This window comes from Convolutriloba macropyga, chromosome 15 (assembly GCF_964194025.1).
Source record: "Convolutriloba macropyga chromosome 15, txConMacr16.3, whole genome shotgun sequence".
In the NCBI taxonomy this organism is placed as follows: domain Eukaryota; kingdom Metazoa; phylum Xenacoelomorpha; order Acoela; family Convolutidae; genus Convolutriloba; species Convolutriloba macropyga.
In genome coordinates, this window is record NC_134482.1 from 14,695,723 (window position 1) to 14,712,248 (window position 16,526).

Consider the following 16,526-nt stretch of genomic DNA (forward strand, 5'->3'; position numbering starts at 1 on the left):
TTCGTCCGCAATTGCAACTGCCGCTAAACAACCGCAAAGATCGTCGAATAGAAATCGCCGCAGCCCTTCTTATTACGGTTTCCAAAGTCCATCTCCCGATTCGACGATCGCAGCTCCGCCTAAACAAACACGAAGAGCGGGTGATGTTGAGAACTACCAGCCCCCACCCGAGTCCATTGTTCAAACGGTGCAACACATTGCAGACCAACAGCCGGCCGAGATCAATACCTCTCCAAGAATAGGAGAAGTTTCTTCACCCGCCCCGCAAGATCCATCACTCTTGGATATCGACACCCCAACGCTAGTACACTCAATGACAGCGTTTGAGGCTGAAGGTCGTGATTTGGATGAGTGGAATAATTAGAAACTGAACTCTCATACAAACTGATTTAACTACAAACTTTCTAATATGTTAGTATACATTTTAAGCTATGATAACCAGTGCATATATTGTTACTATTTATTTAACACCGGGGATCAAGTATTAATTTGTAAATATTGTTATTATGTTATACATTCGAAAATTGTTACTGTAACAATTTTCTTTGTCGATGCAAGGGGTATGTGATAGCCAAGGATATCACTCTTTGTTATTTATTTGAAGCAGTAAATTTTTATACGATGCCATTAAACTAGTTCAATTTATTAGCCCTTCATCATTTAGTTCATATTTGTTAATTTAGTATCTTACGATCTGTTCAAAACTTCCTTTCTTGGTTTCCCGCTTCTTGATCAGACATGTCTGATCACGCATACAAGATTTGCTTATAAGCAGTTCAGTTCATTCTCTGAGTTTTGCTATTCAATATCAGTTGAACAATTCTCTTTGTAATTCCCGCTCCGTGAGTAAGCGTAAAATATTCAAGTCAGGATTTCGCTCCGCGAATCGCAGTTCAAGTAAAATTAAGCGCACCCGCATCGCGAGTAGCTACTCTATTTCAATCTTCGTTTTGCAAGATCTTGTAAGATGACCAGATTTTGCATGAATAGGGCAAGATTTTACAAGATTACCAATTTGTGTCTTTTAGGGTTATATTTTTTTTGTTAGAAGATTATAAAAGCGTTTTTCTCATCACTAAAATTATTTCTTGAAATAACAAAAATGAGACGCTTGTTCCATTTACCTTGGTTGCCGTCAACTTCGCCTTTTTCTATGTTTGCTATGTCAATTGTTTTTTCCAGTTCTCTCCAATAATTATTTTGTTCTGCTGTAAGTTAAGAATGTGCGAAGATTAAAAAAGCTCAAAACTTACCCCAAAACCGTTTAAGATCTAATTTTGTCAATTGTCAAGGAAACTCTGGTGACACAACCTTAGCATCATCTACCTGCTGATGTCACTATCTAATTTATGCTCTTATTCGTTGTTCCTTTACTGTGTAACTTTACTGTAAGCATTAACAATCTTCTCCTTTAAGGGTTTTCCTCGTGTAATTCAAATAAACTAACCAATCAATTCGGCTTGAAACTCTGCTTTACAAATAAACATCAAATCCATAGGACAAAAAGAACTTAAAAAACGCTTTAAACAATCCGCATTGCTCTTTGGAAGATCGATGCTTGAAGAATTTTAAAATTCTGGGCATCAGACAAAATTAAAACTGTAGTATAACAAGTCCCAAAATGCAATTAAAATTTCCTTGATAAAAACGAAACAAGCTAGCCAATGAACTGCCCAGCAAATGACCTAGAAAACAACTTGCACGAAAAGGTTTTAAACATCTCGGAGCAAAGTTATCAAAAGGGAAGTTCAATTGCCGCTATAGACACAAAACAGCTATCGAAAAAACTAATGCTTCAAAACTCACTACTTAAAAATAAGTTATTAACCATAATTCAGCTGTAACAACGATTTAGATGATCTCTGTATAATAATGTGATCAACCAATAGTTTAAATCGTCTGTCTATAAATGATCATTTGTAAAATGATTAAACATAAACAAGGGGGCAATTCAGTTGAGGGGTGTAGCTAAGAATTTTTTTCAAGGGTGCAAAAACCCAAGCCTCATAGGGGTTCGAATCCGAAATCTCAAAAAGTGAAGCATGCAAAAGTCACTCAAAAAGTCAGAGAATCTTCTAGAACAAAAGCTTGAAAATCGTCAAGCGAACATTTTGCATAAAAAAGACCAACACGTTTACAATAATTGCGCCAGTCAAAACTTCGTTCGAGAGCAATTAAAAACTAATTTTTCTCCCCGAAGTAGTTGAATTGTCAACTGATATCCCATCGACATCTGATCAGAATCATTTGCGTGCAAGCCCTGCGTGACCAACTACCGTGCAGTGAGATTCAATCATACCTTTTTGATATGCTAAACCAAAAAAACTTTGTCTGGAAAACTAACAAAAAAGGAAACTACTAAAATTTATTTCCTTTAAACAATTGAAAATTTAAAAATTAGAATGAAACAAACTTCATAAATAATTGAATACATTTAAAATATTTATATGCTTTCATTAAATTTTGTGTCAAGAATTTTGTGAAAATAATTTCTGAGAACAACCCAGCTTTGAAATTAGATAAATACAATAAGATAAACCTTAAGATTTCAACAGTTCAACGCAAGCTGCGTTATTGCATCATTATTAAATACTAAATTTGCTTAAAATTAATTGATGAGTGGTTCAATATCAACTTCTTAATTTTACAAATTAAGTTTATTTCCATTTCAGAGAGATAAATTGTTTACAAAATGCACAAATTAACTGCACTATGGAATGTGTGATCATTGTAGTCTATAAAAGGAGTTAAATAATGGGTGAAATTACAGCCTGAATTTGGCGAGTCTCTTGAGTTAAAGATTCTCTTCATTTCGTTGCTCTGGCAATGCAGTCTAAATCTGTTAAGCCATCAAGCCCAGCCTTGTGACCTTTGCAGACAGAAAAGTGTGAATTATGAAGACCAGCGGCTTCGGATTTGTCTGTACGTCTATATCCTGAAACGCAACAAAAATTATAAATGAGCTTTATGAATAAGTTATAGCGTTTTGTATTATTTGCCCATATAAACCGTAGTAAATTAGAATTATCGATCGACTTCGAAACAACAATCCTAGAGTATATTGCGGGAAAATCCCCACACGGGAAAAATACAAACATACCCGGGATATTACCGGAAAACATTACCCGATTGATGCCTGATTGTTGAATTAATTGCTATAACCCCGATTGGGATTGAAAAAACAGAAAACACCCGAAAAACTGTTAGAAAACTTTTTTAGTCAGAACTTTTCTGATTTCATTTTGATTTTAGACATACTCTTGTTACTTAACGAGGGGATACAGGGGGTTAATATCAATACCAATAAGCATTAGAGATGGTACCTGTATGAGCTCTATGGTTTTATCCCGTTTCTCTTTTCTATTTCGTTTTTTATGACTCCGTTCATTTTAATTTGCTTGGCTGAGCAACTGCTGTCTAAAAGTACTTTGAGCAGAATGAGCGAAGAGTGAAACTAGCCTGCAGAAGTCAAACATTTCACGTAATGTTGAAAAAAGGCAAAATGAGGTAAAGCGAAATAACTTTCTATTCGATGAAATAATAGGATTCGATGAAATAATATGTTTAATAATAATATTAAACATAACCGACTAAAGTCAGCCGAATTGCTCTCTCGTGGACGAGGGGAGCGTGGAAGGGGGTTGAGAGCGGTGGGCGACTGTGATTGGGGGTAAAAGCTTAAGATTAAGAACCGTCCTCCACACCATGAAATTGTCTCCTCAAAACAGTTTTGGTGGATCGCTTGCTTAGAAACTATTAAGACCTAATGCTCTAAGAGTTGCTCAGCCAATTAATAACCTTCGGCTTATCCCGTTTTTGAGGACAAAAACATAAAAAGGTCTAAAAAAATCGGTCAAGCGAAAAGTTGCATTAAAAAACACTAATATAATTGCTAACAACTTTGTTTGAAATTAATTAACAACTAATGTCGAATGGCTCTCAAAGCACTGGTGACTGCTCGATTATAATTCCACCTGTTTGTATCGGAAGGGGTAAGAATTTCACTGAGTGGCTCCAAATGGCCATTCAAAAGGTAATAAAATAAGACTACTATCAATAGATTGTGTGCGAGCCAAAGTTAAAGAACCGACGTTTAAAGGCACCGAACTCTGATCTGATTCAGAGCCTAAAACGGGAAATTATCTTTAAACATACCCGGCAGATTGCCGGAAAAGAGCCGCCGTGGATTCCCATAACTCTATTAGGATTGAAAGAAAAGAAAATTTATTTTTGTATAAAACCATTTTTAAGTGCGATTTATTTTGATGTCATTTTGTAATTGAACATACTCCTGTCTCTCAGTGAGAGGCTACAGGTTCTAGTATTAATACCAGTAAGCATTATAGATAGTAACAAAGTTATGAGAACAAAGTTCAAGTACCGGGCATCTAAAAATGGGCTTTATGGGTTTATCCGGCTTCTATTTCTGACTTTGAATTTTTTATACTGACTCTCTTCATTTTGAATTGATTTGCTGAGCAGCTGCTGTTTTAAAGGACTTTGAGCAGAATGACAGAAGAGTGAAACTAGCCTAGAGAAGTCATAAAGATTTCACGCGAAATGTCGAAAAAGCGGCAAAATGTGAAAAACGAAAAGTTCGACGAAGTAAAAAAATAGGAGCGCTATAATAGCCGGCTGAGAAGATGAGGGCGGCTATTATTTACCTTAAACTCTTAAAAAACTACCAACGCCGGATGAATTGCTTTTGAGGCTGCTCAAGAATCACCGCCTGGTTCTCGAGCTTTACCAGTCTTCAATGAATCGGATTGTCTTATGATCTCGTCGAAACAATTAGTCGCCCGAACGTATTAAAGTACTAACTTTAATTTTGTTGATTGAGTTATGAAAATCCTCAGTGATAATCTATTTTCAAACTCGTGCTGAGTTTGCGAGGCTTAAGCCAGTGATAGTTATGTTGCTAACTTCTCGCTAAGTAAGCTCAACTAACTTAAGATCTAGAAAAACTTAGCAAAAAGAATAGAGTTGTTGACGAATCAAATTTTCGTCTCATCTGAGAGCCAACTGCTCTGTAAAACAGTTTCTAATGGTTCTGATTACAATAGTTTTAGCATTCAAACAATTTGGTTAAAGTAAATAGGCAAATATCATTTACAACATCATTGCTACTTGTTTCTGATTGGTTAATCAAGAAAGTAAATTAGGTCATTGTTTACATAGTAAATGTCAAATTACTGTCATATTTGCTTTTATTGACGTAAGCACGGATGGTTTATACGTAGCTCTAAATACCTAAAAAAGTACGCTATTTGACCTTTAATGAACAGCTAAAATATCATAAAATAAACAACTTAGGAAATTAAACAATAAATGACAAAATATCAAAAAATGCCAATTTTGCACCACAAAAGTGCTAATAGCAACACTTGTGGGGTCAGATGCAATAACGTTCGTTGGGTCAAAGTGTAGCTCAGAGGTAACCCTAACCGTGTGCCATAACCTCGGGTTGCTCAGGTTTTCCCTTACAAAAATGGGGGATGTACACAATCGGCGAGAGGGGGGCTGTCTGGTGGCTCTTGTTGCTGATTTGAAGTGGCGCCAACAATTGTGAACGACAGGCGGGGACAAATTAGGGGTATAGCTTCAAAACTTATTTATGGCTGCGAAAACCCGAGACCTCCAGTGACACATCTTAACTACGTAACAGAGCTACTTCGGCTGTGACACTCAATCGCTGACAATCACCTATGTATGAGCAAAAAACTTCATTTCGGAATGAAGGAAACCACTCAAAATGAAGAAGTAAGGTTTGAAAAGGTAACTTGAGAAGTCAAAGTCAAAAAGTTTGCAAAAGGCCAAGACGCTTACAAAAACTGTTTCAAACTTCGTTCGAGAGCAATTAATTAACATAACCGACTAACGTCGGACAAAACAAACGGCAAGCGGTTGGCTTCCTCAGTAGCTAGCCACAGTTTATTGAGGCCTTGCTAGTAAATAAATAAAAGCTGATATTTTAAAATTTGGAAAACTTCAAAGAAAAGCTTCCAGATTTCTCAGTGAAAACTCAAAATTATTTTTTGTCTCTGGAGTTAATTCGAGTAATCCATCTGCAAGACTTGAAAAGCTTCGTTGGCCAGTAATGATCGTTAAACTCAGAAAAGGACAATAATCAAAAATTTTGAAAACAATTGCAAATTTTACCAAAATCTTGCTTAAATTCAAGATATTAAAATCTTCAAAACCATTTCAATGTCAAGAGACTGTCCACTATAGTATCCCTATTTCAAGCTTTAAATAGTTTCACTGGCTCAAAGATCCAAAAACTGGGAACAAGATGATTTTCAAAAAAAAAACTTGAAAAAAATTAAGATTATTTAAGATATTTTAACCATTCCATTAACTCTAGAAACCATGCAAAAGCATATCATCAAGCCTTAGAGGAGGTCCCTAGGACACTGGTGCTGGCAAAAAAGATAAATTCAAAAAGATTCAAAAAAACTTCAAAACTGCGAATACTTTTTAAAATTGTTGATATTGAAATCTTGAAAAACATTCCATTACATCTAGAAGCTATGCAGTAACCTATATTCAAACCTTAGAGGAGGTTTGGTGGCTCTTGAGGCTGGAGAAACCTAAAAAATGACAAAAAATTTGAAAAAAAAATGCAAATTCCATAAAAAACAGCTAAAATTTGTGATAATAAAAGTTGAAAACTCGACAGGTCAGCGAAAATTAGAACTAAACAAAATCAGCAGACTAACAGATGCATAGCAATTACAAATAAACTCGACAGGTCAGCGAAAAGACCATTGCTCTTCGTTTGAGAGCAATTAAACACGAAAAGTACGTATTGATGTAATTTAGGCGAACAAATCTAATTTAAGAGCTATTAGAATCAAATAAAATCAGCAGACTAACAGATACATAGCAATTACAAATAAACTCGACAGGTCAGCGAAAACAATAAAATAATGTTTGAAAAGTCCTTCAATTGTTTAACTCCACTTAAGTTCAAAACTCGACCCGTCGCTGTGAAATTAGTATGTAAGAATAAACCAACGCGTTTCAACATCGACGGCCTGAAAAGTACTATAAAATTAGAACAGTTGAATTTGCAAAAAAACTCTCGGGAAAGTCGCCAAACAGATGAAATCAAATTCAAAAGTTGAAGAAGAAAGTCAAAACCTCGATTTCCTAAGAAAAATTTGAACCATTAGTTTTCATCACAAAATAAACTTCCATTTAATGGATGCTGAAAGAATAGCACGTGCGTCTGTTAGTTGCAAATAATATGCACCCACCAAGCTTGTGGGGGTGGGGGCACAAACGGAAAAGATCCGAGCGATGAAAGTAATGCATTGGGAGCCTCAGCACAGAATTGACATATCAGGCGCCAAAGCGAATAGCAAATCGTGTTGATTACACGATTAAAGTTGCTCTAAGTATTGAGAACTAAGTGCACAAAAGAAATGTTGTTAGTAATCCTAATTCCTACCTTGATCATATCCAAAAAAAATCCTGTAAGACTTTCTCAGAAAAAAAACAGCTCACAATTCATTAGGGCCCATGTGAAGCAAAATTCACAAATATTAGGAGACCAGTAGGTAACGACTTAGCCAGCAAAAATTTTCAATTATTATGAAATTCGAAATTCGCCAATTCCTTATAGATTGAAAGCACAAAAATAGGAGGCCATCAGCTCAGCTATCTCAATAAAACGGAACTTGATTCATTGAAAAAAGCTTGATCAAACAAAGACACGAATTAAATTGTTGTTATGAAACAATTATGCAATTTCACTTGTCATAAAATTTTGCTTTTGCGCCCTATGTTTATGCTTTCTCGCCATGTTGGTTCACCCTAAAATTGAGACCACCAATAGCTCTGAAAAAATTGACGACTTAATATCCTCTGGCCAGATCGCTCATCCTGTTGATCGTTATGAACCATAGTAAATGGACAATTTTTCATGAGCTATTAGGAGGAATTGCTAAAATACGACTCGGATGGAAGGGAGGGGGCTGGGGCCAGCTAAAGAGAGGTGAACCGTAAATTTAAAAGGAAGCTTCAATTTAGTTGAATTCAGGATCCTGCAATTCTGAATAAGCACAATAAGTTAGGGTTTTAAAATTTACTCAAGAAGTCGAATAGGTCAAGGGGAAAACTTGAAAAAAAACTTGAAGTCAAATAAGTCAAACCAAAAAAGGAAAGCTTTTTGAGAGGAATGATTGCTACGGACGTCATTTGAGAGTAATTAATAGCCGAAGGTCTCACTTTCCGTCTATCAAAAACTGTTATCAAAGTTTATATTATAGGCTAATTAGTGTCAGCGATGGGTGATAGAATGCAATTTCAGTATAGGGTACTATTTCATCCTCAACCACATTTCAAAAGAATTCATTTCTCTGAATTCAAATAAGAGTCAAACCAATAGAATAATTCAACAATAACTTAATCGAGAGACCCAGAGAGGACAGACAACGGGACAACACAGTCCACAAGATTCTACGCTTCTAATTAAACACTTTACAACCTTTCAACTAAAAAAATTAATAAAATTTGTACATTTTTCATTTTCTGGCCGACAAAAAGGTGCTTGTAGGTCTTTCACTTATAGCCACCACTTCCCAAAACCTCCTGCTGTATTTCTAGAAACAATTAATAATTTTTCTAATTTGAAAAACGTTTATTTTTGTCGGTCATTTTCAATTCTTTTTAGAAAATGTTCATATCTAGCGTTGTATTGATGCTACGGGCGATTTTTTCACACAAAAGCCAGCCCTATTTGGGTACTCCTTTAGCATGAAGGCAAGGGGTAAGGAAAAATTCCAGTTTATAGCCGGAATATATGTTTAGTATATTCTTGATTATTTAGTATATAACCTTAGTATATAACCTTTCAGGAGGCAATTTAAAAATTTCGAAACCAATTGAAACAATTATATTCAGGTAGTTAGAGGCTAATGGATTCCCAGAAGAGATATCAATGTCGAAATCGCCGCAAATTATATTAAGTAAGCCGTGGGAGCTTTATGTCTCCAAACAACAATCAAGCTTTTCAATGAACTCCGTTTTATTAGTTTTGCAGATTTCAACAGATAAGGCTTCATCAAATGGTTTAGGCAAACTTTCTACAAGGTTGAAGTCATTACGAATTTGTCTCATTACACCACCACCCAGTGGCACTATTTGTTATTTCTTGATTATAACTATGAATTAAGGAATTAAGGAAATTAAGGAAATAATAATCATTACTAATCTTTCATCAGCATGAAAAGAACTTTTACGCAGTTTCAATACTACGAGCAATCTGATCTTATTCATTAGCGTTATCAGTAACATCAATGCTTTTATCACTATTCCAATTATTTTGGACTTAACAAGTACTAAAGCTGTTATAAGACTGTTACTTAGTGGCGCGGAACCGTCATTTTCATTGGCAGTAAACATCTTTTTTTTCGCGTAAATGATAGCAGTCCTAATTGTTTAGCTTTGCTTCGCAGTTCTCGAGGCGCCAGGCATTCTTCGACGGTGGCGAGTTTACTCAGTGAAATAGTGACTCCTTTAAGCCAATATCTCCTAATTATGTCTCGATCAGCATGGTAGAAGAACCTTACAATCGCCAGAGCGCCAGGATTTTGACTTAAAAGATGACATGCTGCAAATCGCGAAGGGTTGAAAATGATTTGAAGGATCCCGTTGAATAGGTGGATATTGCTAGTCAAGGCATCTCCTCAATCGTTCAGGTTAGAGACCATCGCACTCATATCCAACCACTTTTGCGGAAAAGGATGGGACTGATTGAGACAAGACAACGAGTGAAGAAACTGCAACATGTTCAGAGCTCTATCCGAAAAGAACAAATTATCAACAACATGAACGTCCTTCACAATATAGACGAACGCGGTATTGAGCTTCAAAAATACTCCAGAAAACTATGCCTTATCTTCTCAAACCTGAAAGATATAGTTGTCTGGTGTATTTCTGAAGCTCAACCACGAGTTCATCTATTTTGTGAAGCGCGTTCGTGTTGTTGATAACTTGTTCTCGGATATAGCTCTGACATTGCGCAGTTTCTTCAACTCTTGGTCTTGTCTCTGAATCAGTCCCATCATTTTCCACCGCAAAAGTGGTTTGACATGAGTGCGATCGTCCACTGATTGTACTTCCCCCGTTAGTGACTCAACATCAAAACACTCAATGTCAGAGTCTTCGGAATGTTAATCAAACTCCATTTGCCTTCTCTGAAACTATTTAATAAGTTTATCACAACAATTAGGCTATAATTCAAGCATTTCAAAAGGTCTTTCAGTTGCAGCCACTCTCTGTGAAAGTAGGGTTGTTTCGGTAGCAGCGGACGCTTGTTATGCACATTTAAATCGAACAATTAAATGATATACGCCATTTGTTTTTTATTTTTTTTGAAGCCAGATGGTGGCATTCAGCTTCTCAATTTCAGTTCTCGTGGGACTTTGAATTACATTAATACTGAACAGCACAAGAAGAAAATTTGGCCGCAAGCAAATTGTTTGCACTGTCATTGTGTCAAAAGACTAAGGACTAACCAATCTAACCTTTAAAAACGTTTCAAAACTAGTCAAAAATACTGATCTAAATGCCTTCCAAGAATTCCAATCTTGCCATAAAAGAAACCAATTGGCAAAATACTATTAGATCCAAACTGCTCTACAAACTTGAAGCCCTTAACTGCAGAGAGCAGGGCTACAATTAAAACAAATAGAAAGCACAAGGAGGTCATTTATCCATGATTTTAATCTTTTCTGTCTAAGCCTTCCACACCAGAAATTTGGGCGCATATTATTCGAAATACAGGGCACACTTGACCCAAAACCGTGCGCGCTCAACGTACGGGGGACAACAATGGAAAACATAAACAACTAACGTCGGGCGAATTGCTCTCAAACAACCGGCGAGCAGTTGGCTTTGTCAGATACTACTTAAACGAGGAAGCGAGGAATTGGCTTAAATCTATACCGTCAGATGAGAATGCATCTAACTGACTAAAAAACCGTCTTTACTGTGGTCTGCTAAATATCAGGTCGCTCAGAAATAAAACAAACGAACTTTCAGATGAAATCTTAAGCAATAATTATGATATTTTTTTTTATAACGGAATCGTGGCTGTCAAGCGATTTTGATGAAAACTATGTGTTAACTCAGGCGTACGAAAATTCACCGCTTTATAGTCATCATAATTTGCCTCGAACAAACTCCCGAGGGGTGGATTAGCGGTCATCTACAAACGTAAAATCGAACTTACACTTCTCTCGCATACAAGTACGTCAGACCTTGAAGCTGCCTTTTTCTGTTTTCCAAAGAAAGTAATCACTCTGTGCTTGCTCTACAGGCCACCATCAGGCAGCACAAAAGTGTTTCTTGAGTTTTTATGCAATAACATTCAACCCTTATTGATTGAGAGCGACCTGTTTTTAATTGGTGATTTTAATATGCCTCAGAGCACTGCCCTAAATTCCTCTTTCGAAGAAACCTCCCTAACACAGCTAGTGAAGAAACCAACTCATCGTGCAGGAAATATTCTGGATCTATTGGTAACAAATGAACCGTATTTATTTTCTGAGATCGAACAACAACACTTAAACTACAGTGACCACGACCTCATCAAATTTTGCCTTTTCAATGAGGTTGTTTCCTCAAATAGCGTAAAGCAAACTGTTTTCAGAGCGTGAAGAAAGCCGATATAAATAAGCTTGCGAATGATGTAGAGTTGTCCTTAGATCTGAATGGACACCTTACCTGTGTAGATACTGCTGCTGAACTCCTTGTTGATTCAATGGATTTGGCTGCAAAAAAAGCCATTCCAATCGAGAGGCGCAGTTCCAAATTGGCTATTTGTCCTTTCTTCGACAGAGAGCTTCAAGATTTAAAGAGAGACAGAAGAAAGCTCGAAAAAAAGTATAAGAAAAATCCAGACAACCAAAGTAAAGAAAAGTTTCTGGCGGCAATCAGGAGATGCAAGGAGATGTTCAAACGAAAGAAAACTGAATTTTTTGATGAGCAGGTTAATCGAAATGTCGATCTTAAAAAGAAGTACAGCAGCTTCAATATGCTTATGGGCGTTAAAACTACAGAAAAACTGCCTGTTGGTTGGGGAACAGATGCTGAAATTGCACAAAAATTCAATACCTTCTTTGAGGAAAAGGTAACAAAAATCAAAAGTTCTATTGAAAACGCCACCACGACAACAGTTGATAAACTAATCTCTTTAAAACCAATACACACAAGTCATGTTATTCCAATGAGTGTTTTCAATCCCGTGGATCTGAATGCTCTGGACAAAGCTTTTACTGAAATGTCAAATAGCTACTGTGAACTAGATTCCATGCCCACTGTGCTCTGCAAGCAGCTGTACAAATCCTGGAAATTGTTCTTTTTATCCTTGATAAACATGAGTTTTTAAAATGGCATTTTTCCTAAAATTTTTAAAAAATGCCTTGTGAAGCCGAAACTTAAAAAGCAATCTTTGGACACAGAAGATCCCAAAAGCTATAGGCCCATTGCAAACTCTTCCTTCCTTTCTAAACTTCTTGAGAGAACTGCAGCCGGCCAACTACGGACACATCTAGATCAAAATTGCCTGCTTGACCCAGAGCAATCAGCATACCGACGTTTCCATTCTACAGAAAGTTGTCTCCTCAAGACCATAAACGACCTTTATGTAGAGCTTGACCAAGGAAAGTACCTTTTAGTAATTGGCCTTGACCTAAGTGCAGCGTTTGACACTCTGGATTTTGCCAATTTTGGGAAAATTTTGGAAGAGCGCTTCAAAATAACAGGAAAATGTAAACAGTGGATCATGTCTTACTTAACTGAAAGAAAACAACAAACTCAAATACGGAAATCATTTTCTTCAGAGACTGAAGTTTTCTACGGAGTACCTCAGGGCTCCATTCTCGGACCGATGATTTTCTCGATGTATACAACCCCAATTGGTGATCTTATCAAACAATGTAACCTACGGTACCAAATGTACGCCGATGACACAGTTTTGTACACCACAATCGAAATGGAGGACGAAGAGCCACTTATTGAAACGCTGAGGTTACAAGTAAAAGAATTGTTCGGAGCTTTTACAGCTTTGCAACTCAAAGTTAATCCGGACAAAACTGAAATAATGTTATTGTCTACTAAAAAGAAACGTCCAAATATCACAACGCTAAAACTGGACAATTTTGTTTTGAATATCAGTAGCAATTTGGTTTCACTCGGTGTTAATCTTGATCAGCACTTGAGTTTCGAAAAGAATGTCAACAAAATCACGAGCTCTTGCTACAATGAACTCAGGAAACTCTATAGAATAAAACAGTATCTTTCTTTAGAGTCACGAAAAATTGCTGTACAAAATCTAATCATCTCTAGGCTTGACTACTGCAATGCTATATTAGCGGGTTTAAACATCAAAGAAATAACAAAATTGCAGAGAGTACAGAATGCCGCTTGCCTATTCATTTTTAACCTTCGAAAAGAGTCTTGTCGAGAATTCAGATACAACCTGCACTGGCTGCCTGTTGCTCAGCGAATCGATTTCAAAATTTTGACATACGTTCACAAAATTGTGTTTAACCTTAATGTGCCACTTTATTTGAAAAGTCTAGTGATTTTACAGTACAAATATAACCAAACTCGCTCTGAAAACAAATGGAAACTGAAGTTGCCAAAAATCAAAAACTCTTACGGTTCACGAGCTTTCTCTTTTCTTGGCCCAAAGAAGTGGAACGCTCTGCCCTCACACCTACGTTGCATAGCTGATCATACATTGTTCAGGAAAGAGTTAAAAACGTTTCTTTTCTCGAGTTCTTACTGAATGCGTCTTTCAGAGAGAAGATGGAAAACAAAATTGTTCGGAGGTCCAGAATAAACGAAATCAAATGTAATTTAATGAAACGACGCTGTACAGTCGTCGAATTGAGTAAACCGTACCGCAAATTAACCCTTCCAGAGAAAAGTCAACGATTGTTTCAAAATTGTATCTTAGGATCATCGCTTGTGTATGGCGTGTTTGTTGAAAACGCAATTACTATATCTTGCCCAGGAGGCTGCATCTCAACACTCTGCGGCGATCGCGTAATTGAAAATATGAAATCATTTGGTGTAAGAAATGTAGTTGTCATGGCTGGTACAAACAACCTGTTCGATAAACGTAATAAACCACTGATGAGACCTGTCGAAACATCAGATGAGATGTATTATCTTGTTGAAAAACTCAAGTTCTATAAGTTTAAAGTAACGATTATGGCACTAATTAACCGAAAAGACAAATGGAAAGTCATTAAGAAAGTAAATGACTGCTACCGGGATGTTGCACGCGATCATCGGATTCCTTTCATTGAACATAAAAAGTTTCGATATCGACATATTTCGTCGGATGGAGTGCATCCAAATCCGCCAGGTATTCGGGAGTTGGCGTCTGATTTTCGGTATGCTTTCAAGCAGATTAAACAGTGGCATTTTTAAAGCAAGCATGGTTTTATCAGATTTTAATTCAGCAGTTGTGAGAATTGCTCGGTTAGAGCTGAAGTTTGACGTTCGATTAAATGCTCGGTTAGAGCAGAATACTTACAGTTTTTAGGCTCGGTTTTATCAGATTTTAACTCAGTAGTTGTGAAAATGCTCGGTTAGAGCAGAAGCTTGTCCTCCGATTGAATGCTCGGTTAGAGCAGAATACTTACAGTTTTGAGGCTCGGTTAGAGCAGAAGACATTCGGTGAAAAACATTGGTTAGAGCGGAAGTTATGTTAATTGTTCTAATTTGGGATCATGTATATTATTGGAGAAGAAAGAAGATATTCTATTTGATCTGCTTTGGAAACATGTCTATGCTCGGATAGAGCGGAAGTTATTCTAATTGTTCTTCTTTTGGAACGACATCTATGCTCGGATAGAGCGGAAATCTAGATGAGATCATGAATCCAACCTACCTCTGTGACCAGAAGAGGTGGAGAAACAAGACCCTCTACTACTACTACTACTACTACTACTAGATAGCCACTGTTCAGTGAGGCAGGCTCTAGCTTGATTCGACTCTGTAACTTTTAGTTTTCTAGCCTTGTTAGTCAATAAATCAAATAACTGATAGTTTAAAAATTTGCTAAATATTGAATTTTTTTTTAAAAAGCTTCCAGATTTTGCAGTGAAAATTTTCAGAACAATTTTTTGTCTCTGGAGTTATGTCAAGTAACCTACCTGAAAGATTTGAAAAGCTTCGTTGGCCAGTAATGATCATTAAACTCGGAAAAGGACAAAAAGTCAAAAATTGTTAAGACAATTGCAAACTTCAAAATGTTGCTAAAATTCAAGGAATTAAAATCTTCAAAACCAATTCATTGCCACAAGAGATTATCCATTATCCCTATTTCAAGCTTTTAATAGTTTCACTGGCTCATAAAGAACCATAAACTTGGAACATGATAAATCTGAAAAAAATAAAATCTTTGAAAAAAACTGCCAAAGCTGGAGTCATTAAAAGATTGATACCCATTCCATTAGTTCTAGAAACTATGCGACAGCTTATTCTCAAGCCTTGGAGAAGATCCCTTGAAACCTGTTGCCAGAAAAATGACAAAAGTTAAAAAGATTAAAAAAACTTTAAAAAATTGCAAACATTTTCTAAAAATTGCTGATATTAAAATTTTGAAAAGCATCCCATTACAATTAAAAGCCATAAAGTAGCCTATAATCAATTCCTAGATGAGATTATGTGGCTCTTGGGGCATAAAAGACTGCTAAAAATTGTGATAATCAAAGTTGAAAACCAATCCATGACCCAAAAAATTTTGCCGTAATTTATTATCGAACCCTAACGGAGATTTTCTGTTAGACTGAAAAACATGAATAAAGACAATAAATGTCAAAATATTGAAAAAATCACAAATTTTGTTAAATAAATGCTAAACTTTGTGGTGTTGAAATCTTGAAAAGCATTCCATTACAATTAGAAACTATACAGTAACCTATTGTCAAACCCTAGAGGAGGTTCCTTGGCCCTTGAGGCCAGAGAAACCTAAAAACTGACAAAAATTTTCAAAAAAACTTGAAAAACAAATGCAAGTTTTATCAAAAAAATTGCTAAAGTTTGTCATTCAGAAATTGAAAACTAAAGCATGGCAAATAAAATTTTTTCAGTAACTTATTATCAAACCCATAAGGACGTTTTCTGGCCCCTGCGTCTGGAAAGACGTGAATAATAAAAAATAAATGTCAAAAATGAAAAATTTGCACGTTTGTCAAGAAAAGGCTAAATTTCGTGATGTTAAAATGCTGAAACCATTCCACTACCACTAGAAGCTATGCAGTAACCTATTATAAAATTCTAGAGGAGGTTCCTTGACGCATAGAACCTAAAAATCTGAAAAAAAACTGACAAAAATTTTAAAAAAAAAAGTTTGAAAAAAATTGTGAAAATTAGTATAAAATTGCGGGTTTTTAGCGATAGAATGTTCGTCAGTAGCCACGGGGGAAGGGTGGGGGTGCACCGGGGGGCTTATGGTGAGGGATGGGGTGGGCAACAGTGTGGTGGGGGCAACAACGTGG

General features: G+C 36.3%; 1 protein-coding gene across 2 annotated transcripts in view; it reads right to left on the reverse strand.

The window, feature by feature from the left end:
* Nucleotides 1-2,347: 2,347 nt before the first annotated feature.
* The window catches only part of LOC142354305 (mitochondrial chaperone BCS1-like), a 144,268-nt gene continuing 130,089 nt past the window's right edge, over nucleotides 2,348-16,526 (reverse strand). For both annotated transcript variants that reach the window (XM_075406568.1, XM_075406569.1), the window contains one exon: nucleotides 2,348-2,935. In XM_075406568.1, the coding sequence (XP_075262683.1) occupies nucleotides 2,843-2,935 (93 nt within the window). In that variant the 3' untranslated portion in view covers nucleotides 2,348-2,842. The remainder of the gene's footprint in view (nucleotides 2,936-16,526) is intronic.